Source organism: Megalobrama amblycephala, linkage group LG10 (assembly GCF_018812025.1).
Source record: "Megalobrama amblycephala isolate DHTTF-2021 linkage group LG10, ASM1881202v1, whole genome shotgun sequence".
Classification (NCBI taxonomy): Eukaryota; Metazoa; Chordata; class Actinopteri; order Cypriniformes; family Xenocyprididae; genus Megalobrama; species Megalobrama amblycephala.
In genome coordinates, this window is record NC_063053.1 from 16,269,891 (window position 1) to 16,285,234 (window position 15,344).

General features: G+C 36.4%; 1 protein-coding gene across 3 annotated transcripts; it reads right to left on the reverse strand.

Moving 5' to 3' along the window:
- Positions 1-3,723: 3,723 nt before the first annotated feature.
- On the reverse strand, positions 3,724-15,225 carry papolg (poly(A) polymerase gamma). Of its 3 annotated transcripts, none has more exons than XM_048204942.1 (22): positions 15,068-15,225; positions 14,225-14,392; positions 12,948-13,014; positions 12,769-12,850; positions 12,536-12,645; positions 12,396-12,449; positions 11,965-12,076; positions 10,600-10,689; positions 9,628-9,766; positions 9,397-9,469; positions 9,187-9,307; positions 9,021-9,105; positions 8,889-8,942; positions 8,586-8,705; positions 7,946-8,055; positions 6,744-6,865; positions 6,486-6,649; positions 5,871-5,983; positions 5,562-5,764; positions 5,370-5,447; positions 5,113-5,172; positions 3,724-5,042 (listed from the first exon to the last, which is right to left on the reverse strand). In XM_048204942.1, exons 1-22 carry the CDS (start codon positions 15,082-15,084, stop codon positions 4,944-4,946), a joined length of 2,241 nt encoding a protein of 746 aa, XP_048060899.1. In that variant the 5' UTR covers positions 15,085-15,225; the 3' UTR covers positions 3,724-4,943. The 3 variants fall into 3 exon arrangements, with proteins under 3 accessions (XP_048060899.1, XP_048060898.1, XP_048060897.1); XM_048204941.1 differs by having other exon boundaries at positions 5,367-5,447; positions 5,871-5,980; positions 15,068-15,224; XM_048204940.1 differs by having other exon boundaries at positions 5,367-5,447; positions 15,068-15,224.
- Positions 15,226-15,344: the final 119 nt, after the last annotated feature.

Consider the following 15,344-nt stretch of genomic DNA (forward strand, 5'->3'; position numbering starts at 1 on the left):
AGACCAGATATATGCACGCCCTTCTCTATGGCAAGCCGGTTTAACATTTAATCCCAATTTACTAGTAATAATTTACAATACAATGATCCCCCCCTCATTTCACTAACTATTTATTAGATGCTATTTATTAGATGTGTATCCTTTTGCTACCAAGTGACAAGTAATTATTCCATGGTTACTAGTAAAAAAATTCACATTTTACCTTTGAATTTGATGCATTTTATATCTGCTGCTGATAATATTTTTAGTTTTACTAATAACTATCCATAAGGTGCAAGTATGTAATATTTAATTCTAAATTTAAGTAGGGCTACTGAGTAGCTAATATTAAGTAACAACATGTACTTAATATGGGGTTAGTTGCATGTAATTATGTATAATTTGCTCTTATTACTGCAGTAAGTAATGTAACAAGGACACTAAAACTATTCAAATAGTTTGTCCAGTTTTCCTAGTACTAATTGAATAGGCACTAGTTTGTCACTAGCTATTAACTAAGATTTTTAATTACCTATAAAGTAGCCATTCTGATTAGTCAGTACTTATAAAGAGTAAAAAAAGAAATTGCTTTCAATGAAATAATAAATTAAAAATATTAGTAGTAACAATTGGGATAGATTTGTTCTCATAAATAGGTACTACTAATATCTAAATAAATAAATACTAGTAAATACTATAATAGACACTAGGTGGATAGTTAGTAACTAAGAAATACTCAGTAAGTGCAACAACAAAAGCAAAACTTTTTAAAGTTGTGTATATATATATATATATATATATATATAATATCTCTTACCTTTCTTTTCTTGTGCATGTAAACAATTTTCAAAGTTACAAAGCAGAAAAGGTCCACATCAAAGGGAGTTAAACTCTTCATCCAAAAACACCAGCCTCAAATGCCGTAGCTGCGTCTGAAATCGCATACTCTCAAGTAGGTACATTTTGAATAAATAACTTTGCAAGTATGTTCTATATAGTATGAATGTGTGTATCATGAATATAATCTGGACGTACTACATTCGCCATGTTGTTATTATCATTATCAGTGTCAGTTGCGTTGCTTCACTGCCGTTCACAAATCCTCTCCCCATGGACTCATTGGATTGTAAAGTGCCCATCGCATGTGCACTTCAGAATCTCGCAGGAAGTAGGTTTGGGGTACATTTTACCTACTCTTTTAGAAGTACTCTGAATTTGGACATACTTATTTTATCTCAAACTGTTTTTTGCATACTATATAGTAGGGAACCGTGCGATTTCGGATGCAGCCCTTGTCTGTAATCCTGCTGTTACTTCCATAATGTAGCTATGTCACCATGTACATTTGCATAATGCTGCCTGCTGGCTTTTTTGGCTTGCCCTCAAACAAATAGTTGTAAGGCCAGGAAAACTTTATCACTATGGAAAGACTTTTTCACTGCAAGGGCAAAGCATAATTACATGGACTTCCAAAGACTAGATCAGACCAGTGGCGGCGTTTCACAAAAACTTAGGGTATGGCATGATTCCTTCTGGCCATACAATGACGATATTGCCAAGTAATCATATTATATCTAAACAAAATATGGACAAAAATCCACCATACTAAAAGAATAGATGGAGTCCACGGACATGCACAGATTTAAAGGTCCCATTTTTTGTGGTTTTTTGAAGCTTTGATTGTGTTTATAGTGTGCAATATAACATGTGTTCATGTTTCGCGTGTAAAAAAACACAGTATTTTTCACATAATTTACTTATCTGTATACCGCTGTTTCCACTGTCATAAAAACGGGCTGATGACTTCCTTGTTCTATGAAGTCCCTCCTTCAGAAATACGCAACGAGTTCTGATTGTGCCAGCGGTTCCTGTGTTGTGATTCGACAGCAGCTTAGCGAACCTTGCCCGGAAAGGTCACGCCTCTTACCATAACGTGGAGATGCATGCGCTCAGTGTTATTGTAAACATGTCTTTAATTTTACCCTATCAATTTGAGCCGGAATCAGACCCGGTGATTGGACTGCGGGATGAAAATAACAGCATTTCGACGACATGGCGACAAACACACTCCACAAACGCAACTCTTGTGTATTCCTGTGGGCGGAGGTTAGTCAAAAAACTGTTTTAGTGACGTCATTAAAGAAGGAAGTAGAGGGATGTAGTCCAAACTGGCCGTTCAATGTAGGCGACTTCTGTTAAATAAAATATCTCGCTTGGCATTGAACTTTGAGCTTTAAAATTTTACAGATTTTATTTATACTCTAACAACAACATTACACACTAACTAAAGTTTGAAACATGGGATCACGAAGAACGGGACCTTTAACAACAATCCGAAATCTATGCAAATTCTGAAAAAGCCCTAAGCCGTGTCCCAACCAGATATGACACAAGAAAATATATCTTTTTCATGTTAATCAGAGTTTTGTGTACTAACCAGCCGCAGTGGTGATACATGATGAATCAGTTTTACAGTTTCTGTTTCTGCAGTGCATCTCGAGTCTGGTTTGGGTAGACAAATTACTTGGAAATCTTATCGCATTGTGTCTGGTTAGGACATGGTGTTAGGCCGTTTAAATTTGCTTTTCAAAGCTCCATTTTCTGCCAAAGGTCAACTCAAGCAACATAACTAACAAGCAGCATCATGAGCTGTTTATTTCTCCTGTTTTGTCTGAATGTCAAGGTATGGAAATTGCCATACTCTGCCATATGTAAACACCATCCATGGACCAGACTATAGGGGATAGTGACTAGAAGCAAAATAAAGAATGAATGAATAAATAAATAAATGACTAAATCAATATATAATCACTACTGGATTACATATTAAACAAAACTACTAGCAGCTAAAAACAGTTAATAGTTAAATGTTAATTCGGCTTGCCATACTCTTCAGCGTAAGCACAGCCAATCCAACGAGGGAAGTGCATAGTGCGACGACAAATTCAAATTAGCTAGAAATGAATCGAGAGATGTCAAGGTGGTTGTAATAATTAATGCGTTTACTTTTTCTTGTTTGAAATGGAAAGTAAAGACATACTTTTTGAAATCCCATGAAAAATTTAATTTCATACAACAAGTTTCACTTCAGTAAGTCGGACACTTGGGAGTTTCTCACTCTTTAGGTTCTCCTTCATTTTGAATTGAGTAACGTTCAGTTCCTATCCCTTTAAGAACAAAGGACTTACTTTTGAAAGAAAAAAACCCCAAAACGAACATCACCATTATTCTGACACATTAGCTCAGTGGGCATTTTTAAAGAGATTGAATGACAAGTATTATGATCATATTATTCATTAAAATGGACGCCTCTTGACGTTTGTATTTACTAAAGTTCACGCAACTGATCAACTCATGTTGAGGGTAATCCCCTGCACGCAGTGGGAATCTCCCATGAACAAGGAAGTTTATTTCCAACAACAGAGAAAGAAAAACTTCGAGAGAATTTACGCTTTGACTCTAAACTGTCAATAACAAAAATATTTACCCATATAGTTATTCGTAGCTTATTAGTTAATGTCCTATATGAGGATAGTGGTCAACGCAACATGAACGTTTACAACTTCACTAGTAAGATGTACGTCACAGGGATCGCCCATAGGCGGTGATGTCATCTCAAGCAATTACACCATTACTTACAACTTGATAATCTACACAGCATGTAAAGAATATATGTGCCGTTTTCTCTTTAAAATGATCGCTGTCATGAACAAGATCGTTATGAAAAAAAGAAGACAGGAGCCATTTGGGGTTTTGTGAATTTTATGTTCTCAATGTAAAGAAGGCAGTTTACATTACATACAAAAATACCCTTTCAAATACAACTTTTGCCCTACAAAAAGAATATGACAAGTAGATTTTTTTTTTTGAAATTGTCCTAAAGGTAACAGGAAGATTCAAACTGAGCGATGAAATGAATTTCTAGAAGAAAAAGATGTTAAACTGCAATACCTGTGATATAAAAAATTATAATGGTACAAATAAATAAAATGTTAAGAAACCCCAAAATGAATAGTAATCCCATGTTCTCTGTACACCCCAACAGGGCAGGACAGCAGGTTGTGGAACGGAGAGTGGAGAAGAAAAAAAAAGAAGAAAAATTATGGAAAGTGGGCAGAAATCTCAGTCTCTGTTCTTAAAGTTCAGGAGACACTGCCATTCAGACCTCCATGGGAGGCGCAGGGGGTGACACCCTAGACACAGGGAATTACAATCATGCACATGCACACGCAAAACCAACACTGACTCGTTTATCATTTAGCAAACATCGCAAACTCACTGTAAAACCAAACCTGCTTTGAAATGTTGGCCCAACAAACCTCAGATCTAATACTGTTCATTTGTTCTGAGCTGATAATGAAACTATGGAGTGGCAGCAGCGTTTGGGATTGGTTTTTAGTAATGCTGGTCCATCTACACACTCGCACCCCACACAAAAAGGTCCTCCCAGAAACTGTACCAGAACCAATACAGCGATTACAAAAAGACTGCAAGGAAAACCTTTGGACAAACAAAGAATCTCATTTACAGTGACAAACAGGACAATTTTTTTTCAAATTTTTTTTGTTAATAAAAACTACATTAAGGTGGCATAGAAAGACTAACAATGATTTTTAAAGTTATTTACAAACTACATCTACTGTACATGTTGTTTCAAAAGCTCAAATAGAGGTCTAAGCAAGCATTCTGACACAGTAAGGAATATAAAAAAAAAAAAAAAAAAAAAAAAAGTACACTAACTCTGTAACAAGCAGGAAGACCAGCCAAATATCAGTAGCAGTTTAAAAGCAGCACTGCTGTCACACAAGTGTGGTTCCAACTCTTTAAGGGAAAACCTGTGTAGACAAATGCTCAAGAAAAGGGGAGGAAAAAAAAAAAAAAAACAAAACAAAAAACAGATTAAAGGGCAAACCCAAGAGTGGCAGCAACAGTAACAATTCATGTCACCTGTAGATAGCTCACTGTTATCGGTTGAGAGTGAGCCTGATTGAATTTTTAATCACACGGAGGTTGCTTGTGGGGATTGGGGAAGATGCATCCGGAAGCTCTTTACTGGGTAGTCTCTGAAAACACAAAGACTATCAAAAATAATTTCAATTTCAACATCAAATTATGATATTTCATGTCAATTACCTGTGATCTTGATGTATCAATTGTTGGTATTGGCATAGGTTTGGTTGCTGCAAGACCCTCCTGTGTCAAAGAGGAGTTTTTTTTTTTTATTTTATTTTTCAGCAAACTGGTTTTTGCACAAACATTGCGTGATGTCTTATTGTGTTGATGCAAGAAAACAGTTTCGGTTCTAGTGAAATGATCCAATTGTGGTTTATACCTGTGGCTAATGCAATAAACATGAAGAAGAGGAGAGAGAAAAAACAACAACTCACCACTGTTTGCCCATCTTCACCATCCACGCCATTGCTAGTTGGAGGGTACGGTTCTTTAAACGCAGAGTCATCAGAAAACACCTAAAGCAAAAGAGTTTACATTCACATTAAGGTATGCTTGAATTTTTGTAAAACTTGGCCTGTTTTTTTGCATGTGAATGGTATAACAAATGCAAATAAAGAGCTTTGTGAGACCTCTGTGTCTTTGTGCCTCTTAGGTGGATCCTCCAGAGATGGAGAGTGAGGTCTCTTTGGTGCTCCATTGACACTGTTGGGCAGGTCAGTTGGGCTAGGGGAGGAAGAGGTAATGCGTGGTATCACACTGCGGCCCACCACTGTAGGAATGGTGTTGCCAGCTGGAGGTGTTGGAGGCTTGGCAACTGGAGTAGCGATGGGCTCTGAAAAGAGAAAGTACTAGGTGAGTGAAATCAGAATAAATGCATCTTACAAAAACACCAACAAATGTGTTTCCCCCAATAGAAAAACAGGAACAAGTTAACTTACTGGAGCCGATGACTGGTATGGACATTCCCTGTTCTGGTTTTGGAGGAGACAATTCTGATGTTGGTGGGCTGTCCATGAATACAAGGACTGGATGACTGGATGGGCTGATACTACTGACCAGGAAAAAAGAAAAAAGGGAATAATAAGATAAAAGATAAATGTTCATTCAGAAGAAGCAGAAGGGTAAAAAACCCCCACTGTCAACATAACTAACATAGGTAATTGTAAATAAGTTAATTTAAATAACAGCATTTTGACACTACAGCTAACTGCTATTTTCATATTTCTTGTGCTTGAGAATGAGGTTATAAAATTAGCTTGACCACAAAAAACAACAACCTGCAATTTGTGACATTTAAAATTTGTGCACTGAAGCAAGAGAAGAGTAATATCTAATTCTTGTTTTCTCTTCCAACACCTAGACCTCTTAAAAGCCTGCTGACAGTAAAGTGTGATACTTTAAATTGAAAATGCCATTTTAGTCCCTTGGGCAGATATTTGGTATTCACTTAAAATCTCACAATCTTTCAGAAATCCCCTAGAAAACTTTGATGTAAACCAGCTAAATCAGGTACAGTAAAATCACAAATATTTCATCCCAATCAGTGACACTACCTGTCTTCAGGTGTGGCGACAGGCGGGCATGGATTGCTGACTGGTGTTGGTGAGCTGAACGGGGTGCCGATGTCCGTGTCCCTGGAGCTGTCCAGCTGACTGCTATCCAGTGAGCAGCGCTTCGAGCCACCACCATTTGAGCTCCGGTTTATATCTCCCAAACTCTGCCAAAAAGAGGGATAAGATACATATATAGCTTCTTTAGAGACGAATAGCATTGATCATTACTGTAAACACTATAAGACTATGTGGTTTTACCTTCTTCTTCCTCTGAACAAGTTCAGGAGGCAGGTAATGATGTAACTGTTTCTTCTTCACATGTGTGGCCTCAATAGTCATGCCATCCTTCAGCATGTTGATGTTGCTAGCCTGCCTATAAACTACAATGAAATCCAGCTTTTAGACATTAAAGGTGCCACTGAACGTTTTTTTTTTTTTTTTTTTTTTTTACAAGATGTAATATAAGTCTAAGGTGTCCCCTGAATGTGTCTGAAGTTGCAGGTCAAAATACCCCATATATTTTTTTTAATTCATTTTTTTAACTGCCTATTTTGAGGCATAATTAGAAATGCGCCGATTCAGACTGCGGCCCCTTTAATTGCTCGCGCTCTCCGCCCCCTCCCAAGCTCTCGACTCTATCATTGCATAAACAAAGTTCACACAGCTAATATAACCCTCAAAATGGATCTTTACAAAGTGTTCGTCATGCAGCATGTCTAATCGCGTAAGTATGGTATTTATTTGGATGTTTACATTTGATTCTGAATGAGTTTGATAGTGCTCCGTGGCTAACGGCTAATGCTACACTGTTGGAGAGATTTATAAAGAATGAAGTCGTTTATGCATTATACAGACTGTAAGTGTTTAAAAATGAAAATAGCGACGGCTCTTGTCTCCGTGAATACAGTAAGAAACGATGGTAACTTTAACCACATTTAACAGTACATTAGCAACATGCTAACGAAACATTTAGAAAGACAATTTACAAATCTCACTAAAAATATCATGTTATCATGGATCATGTCAGTTATTATCGCTCCATCTGCCATTTTTTGCTGTTGTCCTTGCTTGCTTACCTAGTCTGATGATTCAGCTGTGCACAGCTCCAGACGTTAATACTGGCTGCCCTTGTGTAATGCCTCGATCATGGGCTGGCATATGCAAATATTGGGGGCGTACACCCCGACTGTTACGTAACAGTTGGTGTTATGTTGAGATTTGCCTGTTCTTCGGAGGTCTTTTAAACAAATGAGATTTACACAAGAAGGAGGAAACAGTGGTGTTTGAGACTCACTGTATGTCATTTCCATGTACTGAACTCTTGTTATTCAACTATGCCGAGGTAAATTCAATTTTCAATTCGATGGCACCTTTAAAAGACCCCAAGTGTCCTCAGCTACATATAAAAAAACAAAACAAAACAAAAAAAATGGAAGAAAACAGAAGGCTGAGCAGCTTACCAGTATCTGTGAAGGACTGGATGTCGTAGGTCAAGTCAATATTCACACAATCAGAATTGTCCAGTTTTTTGAAGCTGATTCCAATAAACCACATGGAAACAAATTCATTCCTGTGAAAAAGCAGTGTGCAAATTTATAAACAGTTTTTTAATTTCTATTAAGTAGTCTGTATATAGAGGCCATTACATATCAGCAAAATAAATATGGGCATTATCAAATGGTGATTAATGGTTATCAAATGGTGATTAAAGCTGGATATAAAGATATAGATATAAATCTGTGCAGGACTGCTTTGCATTTACAGGAATCATTACCTTATGTTCAAAGATTTGGTCTTTTACCATAGGCACTCATTATGATAAAATCTTATATTTTGATTTGCGTCCAACAAATTCCAAATAAAAAAAACGAAAATTGACATTAAATACCTTTTACTTGTAAGTTGTAAAAAATTAAATTCTTTAGGTTATGCAGAAATGGTACCACATGTTTATTTGAAATGCACTATGAAAGAATACAAGATTTTAACCTTACAAAGAAAACAAAAACAAACACTATTTCGTGAAACACCATTACTGTTATTAAGTTACTCATACCTAGACAATTTTTTGCTCACGCCACCCACCTATCCGTTACTTACTCATTGCGGTTCTCTTTTGACCCGGGAAAAGACTGTGGGTTGACATGGGCAAGAGTGATGTACTCGTTGCGCTCCAAATTTCCAACCAACACTCTTATCTTTGATTCCACCAGTCCAATCCTGTAGAGGCCAGAACATCATTACTTGAAGAGTGAAAACATGGAAATTGAAGAATGAAAACATTTTAGTACAAACCCATATAAGTAAGCCAAACTAAAAGTCCTTTTTACTAAGACCAATTAAAATTAGAACCATTTTTGCATATACAAGAAAAGCAAGAAATTAATTTTCCTAAGCTTTTACCACTCAAGATGGTTTTCCTCAGTGGATGCACTGGCAGTAAGGACAATGTAATGCCTGCAACAAACAAACCAACATTAAGTTGTATCTCTACCGGAACTGATCTCTGATATGACACGATGGATATCCACTTACTTGTACTTCTGGAAAAAGTTGGGAGGTTCAAACAACTTGGACCAGTCGGCTTTACCCTGAAGAATTTCATCTGTAACAGTGAGACCTTAAAACAGAAAAATTGGAAACATGAGCAATGGTCAAGGGAGATGGCCAATAAAGACCTGCTTTGATTTTCATTACAAACCATTCTTGAACTCTTCACTCATGATGGTGCGTGTGGAAGTAGACACATTGTAGGTAGAGTTCTGTTGTGGGTATGCAGGTGTGATGATTGGCATCAGGTGATACCTGTCTGATGGATTCACCTGAAAGTAAAACAACAACAGATGGTATGGTGAAATCAGAAAATGCTCACAAAGCCTAGAAAAACTGTATAGAATGAATATAAGAATACCCGTGGATCCCATACGGGCAGATTCAAATTGCTGTCCTCAGGTTGTTTTAAAAGCACTGGGTTTGGCCATTCCCTGAAGAAGTAAAAAGAATGAATATGCAGTGAAGAGATGAGGGGGGAGCGGGGAAGCAATGGACATTCCATTACTACAGGATATGAACTAAACATTAACAGCACACAATACGTGAAGTTTCAGTTCCACCATATGAACCACATGAGCTGTGACCTCACCATTTAGAGAAGACCAGAAAGAACTTGTGCACAAGAGTGGCGGCAACAGCATTTGGGTAGAGCTGACATGTTCTGGCTACCAGCATAGCCCAGGACACTCCACCCAGAAAGCCTAGCATGTTGGAATAGATTCCACGGCCTGAATGAAAAAGATTACCAAAAAGAAAAAACGAAACATCACATAGGTCAGCGATTTGCATTCTTAACATGCTTTTAGCATGTAAAAAAAAAATAATTGAGACTTTTTCGTCTCACAATTCTGACTTATTTTCTAGGAATTGCAAGATTTATAAATCTTATAAAGTCAGAACTGCATGATAAAGTTTATTCTCGCAATTGTGAGTTTATATCAAGCAATTCTGACTTATTTCCTCAGAATTGTGATATAAACTCACAAGAAAAGAAACTCAGAATTGCGAGTTTATAACATGCAACTGCGAGTTTTGCAGAATTGTGTGATATAAACCTGTAAATCTGAGAAAAAAAGTCCCCCCCCCCACCACCACAATTGGACATAACATGCAATTGCGAGTTTATATCTCACAATTCTGAGAAGAAAAAAAAAAAAGTCACATTTGTGAGATTTGTTTAGATCACGCAATTCTGACTTTAAAACTTGCAATTATGAGTTTATATCTCGCAATTCTGAGGAAAAAAGTCAGAATTGTGAGATATAAACTTTTTTTTAAAGTATTTGCAAATTTGCACTTTATTTCATGGCGGAAACAAGCTTCCATAAAGCCAAGATTTAGAACAAAAGAGAACAGAAGTTTCAATTTCAAACCAGACATCAGAAAGTAGTGGTTAACATGCTAGGACACATTGATCTGTGGTGCTCATGAGTGTGAAGCAATTTCTTTCCCTGTCCCATTTCACCCTCTTCTCCCCATCATTTCTGTCCTTCTCTACTCTATCAATAATAATAAAAAAAAAAAAGTCTCAAAAGGCAAGCTTTAAAAATCACACACTTACGTTTGGCCCACAATTTAATCGCTCTCAATGTTAATCTGAAATTCTCTTTATTAGGCACCAAATACAGGATCTCATCTGTAACACGGCAACCTGCAAAACAAAAGGTAAATCTATGAAATAAGACAAATTAGAGATCGACCGATATATCAATTTACCGATATTTTCCCTGAAATTTAAGCATTTTACCATAATCGGATATCGGGTTTGTAAAATCGGATTTAACGATAAACGGCGCCATCTTGTGGCTGTTTTGAGAATTGTGCACAGGATCGCCATTACAGCGCATCTGAGGGGAGACGAGACAATGGCGTACTGCTTTGCTGTAATTAGTAAACCTTATTTAACATAGCCATTAATGCACAAATTAGACGTGTTACATAAATGCCTGAAATGTAGCTAGTTTACGCAGCTATAAGAAATATAGACAAGCTCACGGAGTCACGTAAGATAATCCGTTAAGTCCCTTAAATAAGTCCCAATAAAGATGTAACTATGCATGAATTAAATAATACAGCCATGAATGAGCACATGTTGGAAATAAAAGCGATAAATTTAATTCTCTCTCTGTTGTCTATGCTCATCATTAGTCTTGTGAAGTCGTCTGCATTTTGCTGTTCACTCAGCGGGTTGATGCTCAGGAAATTCTCCAGCACGGCCACCGCATGTAACTTTTAACAAGATTCACTTGTTTAAAACACCATAATTATATAAACATTTACTATGTAACTATTAATCCGCTAGTAAACATCCAAGTAAAAGCAACTCTATGGAAATTCATTATTTATTATCTCCGCGAGCGATTGCAGTTTGAGTATAGTTCTGTGTAAATGCATAGGTAAACAGCACTTTGTCAGCAGATATTTCATAATCTTGAACGACAAAAACAATAATTCTGATATAACATACCAGTTGAGAAATGCAATAAAATACAATGTTTTGTTTGTTATATTCCAATATTCCAGAGAATATTTATCATTTAACATTATCCAGCGAATTATTCTTCACTCTATTAAACAGCTTATAAATCTACTAAAACTGTAGTTTTAAATGAAGTATTACATTTCTGCAAAGTTGATATGACTCCTGTCTTCAATTTATTTTCTCCATTTGAAAACAGACATTCTACATTTATTTTGCTTATTGTTAACATTAGTGTTGCTGCTGATGCCTTTTATAAATAAAATTATTTTTGTAATAAGATTAAAATTAACATGAAAGACTACTAATTTTCAACAAAAACAGTTTAGTAACAGTGCACTTTTTATTTTTTGCACTTTTCTTAGACTCCATTTATAGGTGTATTAAAAAAAAAAAAAAAAAAAAATCAATATCAGTCGATCACTACAAAATCTTGGAGAGTATTACCATTTAGACTACGAATGCATCTGATGTCCAAGTTTCTGAGGAGAGAGTCTCCTCTCAGGTCCAGGTTATCAGGAATTGACTGTAGAGCAAGCCTGGCAAACAGCAGATCAATCTGGGGGGGGGGGGGGTGGGGGGAGTAAAGAAAAAAAAAAAAAGGTTACAATATAAAATATCAACCAGGCTTATATCATAAATAGGGATGCACCGATAGGATTTTATGGCCAACACCCAGAGAAAAACGTTGGATTATGCAACAGACATTAAATAGCTCAGTGCCTTCACGCAGTTAATTAATAAATCATCGGTTTGTTAAATTGGCCTTTTTCATGCTATGGCCGATATGCCGATGGTTGTAAATTGATCAAATATTGCCTGATAAATATCGACGGCCGATACATCTCTAATCATAAACAAATGACCAAATGCTTTACCTCAATGCCATCAAACTTGAATTTGATCACTGGCACAAATGCATCCTCCACAGCCTAAACAGGAATCATACACAAGATAAAAGGTCACTCTTAAAGCAGTGGCAGAGGTAGAAATTATGAGTAATGGAAAAGGTACTCACCCGTAGATCCTTAATCTCGTCATGCCGTTTTAGTTTTTCAAAGAAAGATGAAAAAAAGTCAGTTCTTTCCACATGACGTGGGGCAACACACAAAGCATCTATATCAGCACCTAAAAAAAAAAAAAAAAAAAAAAAGTTGATATGCAAACTTAAAAGATCAGCAACCTTAAGTTGAGAAAGCCTTTTAAGGTCATTCTGTTTCTTTACAGTACAAGAAAGCATATCAAATATACCTTTTGTGTGCACTCCCAACCTATATGACCCAAAAGTAAAGATTTTGCCACCAACATTCGCTACTGCTGACGGTGGAAGGTTCTGTGAGGCAAAAGAGATTATAAAAAAGCGACTCATGTAACTTCTTGAGAACAAGTGATGTGATGTAACAGGACAAGAGACCTGTAGTATTAATTACCTTTGATTCACTGATTTCTGCAATCCACTCCTTCACAAATGAATTCAGCTTCCCAAGAACAGCAAGCCTATACAGACACAAACATCTCTCTTAGTCATCACAAACATACAAGACATTGTGCAAAAACTAGTTTGTAGAAGGCAAATTATATGGCTAATATTCAAATACAAGCCAAAGGCTTTTTCACTTAACCAGCAACAAATCAAACAATGTAAAATCGATAAAAGTTCATCTTCGAAGTTCTAAATTCACCTTTAGTTAAATATGGGATCAGTAACTTAAAATTGTGTGCATGCAAAAATCTGTAACATGAACAATTTGCGCAATTTCTTATTATCTCATGTTTTAAGTTAAGTGAGTAAAGTGTCCCAAGGAATGGCAAGATTGCAATATTTTATCTAGTTTTTGCTTTCATGTAAGATAAAGCACCATGTTGTGAGAAATCGAGTAATCAAATCTTCTCTTGAAATCAGGTCTTCAAGCGACGCATTGGTGCAATAACTTTTAATAGGTACTCTCTTTAGAGCCTGCTTACAGTTCCTACAAAATCATGTTACATGTTGTTTGAACTACGTTTTAATGACAATGAATGTCTGTTTAGTTAACTTGTACATACTAGCATAGCAAACAGATATACAATTAGCCTGATAGCTTAGCTTATACACTATGCATTTGCACTTACAAAATTCTTTGATGCAATTATGTAAAAAATATAACTTGGCTGTCTATGAAGGTACAAAAAGGTATGTGCTACATGACTATGAAACTTCAACACCTATAATGCACTGGGCTTGTTGCCATTCAAGGCCTCTCTGTCAATCCAATCCATGGTTAGGCACACAAAAATACAAAAGTACAATCTATAGTTTTAACAAAATGTTTTGCATCATCTGACGAACTTGAGCTGACAAATAAACAGGGATATCTGGATGCAAGTAACATGGAGAAAGAGTACACATTTAAGGGCTAGATTGGGTTGATTGTTGCACTGTGTCCAAACAGTCATAGTTTCCGATGTCAAAAGTAATAAAAAAAGCTGACACAATCACATCACAATCTCAAAGACAGTAACCAATAAAGAACATTTTGCATATACACATATCTCCAGATATGTTGACTGTAAAGTTGCTTCAAAGGTTTATGTTTGTACTTTCATCAAAGACACTAGACTGATAGCAACAAAAAGGGTAGCAACAGACAGCAACAAATATGTGTCAGTCTGCAATGCAGAAACCAGTCTCTAACCACTGGAAAATTACATAAATGTAATCCCTCACCTGTGATTGAGCTCATCTTCACCCTCAAACACCCCAAATGGTTTCATAGCCTCAGTGAGCTTTTGAGTGTAGATATGGTCTATCTCTCTGGGAAAGGCCAGGCTGATTGAAGATGTGATGCCATAATGTTTCCGAGGCTGCTGCCCGCCAAGCGTACTGTCACCAGTCCTGCAAATGACGACATGATGATGACGACAATAATAATAGGGTCATTCTGCATTGTAGATACACTAAATATTAAGATTAATAACAAATAAACAAAAAACAAACCCTAAAGGCTTTTTTAAAAAATGAAGGGGTGCTCCAATCATGAGATATGACAGCTCAAAATACAATATACAATAAGTAACTTAATGTGTATAAAGATCGAAATGACTCCACGGCAAATGCCATCAAACATATTTTATATATATATATATATATATATATATATATATATATATATATATATATATATATATATATATATATATGCTTAACTTAATATAAATAATGTCAGATCATATTGTACTTTCAAAATATTCAAATGCGCTTCGTTTTAAGAAACGTAAACAAGCGCTGGAAGAACCGTGCATTTTGTAAACAAAGACAAGATTAACGTTACTTGGCCAACACCACCAAAATACTTTGTTTAAATGCAACCGTCTAAAACACGTGTATTTAACCACTGCAATGTATGCGTTTATAAAATTAAAAACACACATTCAGGCCGCTTATCAGCTACAGTCTGCATTCTCTGACCGTTATCTTAATAAACTGGCTAAACTAGCCTAGCATGGCATTTTTCATCAACAACTAGCCCGTTTACCCTACTAATATCACTGTGAGGCATGGGACACTTACGTTGACATCTCTTTCATGACCCTGCGTAGAAATATCCAAATATTTTCAGAACAAACGCGCAGAAAACATGTAAACTCAGCCAGCAGCAGCCCCGTCTCAATTTATAACAATAGTTGTTGCTCCAATATGGCGCCCACCGGACAGACATCTCCCGACATGCTCTGCGCCCTGACACCAGCAGATGAATGTTTTCAAATATCAATCACGATTTTATTGGACTAGAGCGAGCTGAGCAGCGTGCGATACGACTATCAAACACTGTAATTTTTTATGTTAT

What these genes read in the sequence shown, in the direction of transcription:
- papolg (XM_048204940.1), bottom strand. An exon ending in AACTTTTTCCAGAAGTACAA is followed by an intron (nt 8,943 to 9,020) that starts GTAAGTGGATAT and finishes TGTTTGTTGCAG; the next exon opens with GCATTACATTGTCCTTACTG. An exon ending in CATACCAGTCATCGGCTCCA is followed by an intron (nt 5,765 to 5,870) that starts GTAAGTTAACTT and finishes TTCTCTTTTCAG; the next exon opens with AGCCCATCGCTACTCCAGTT.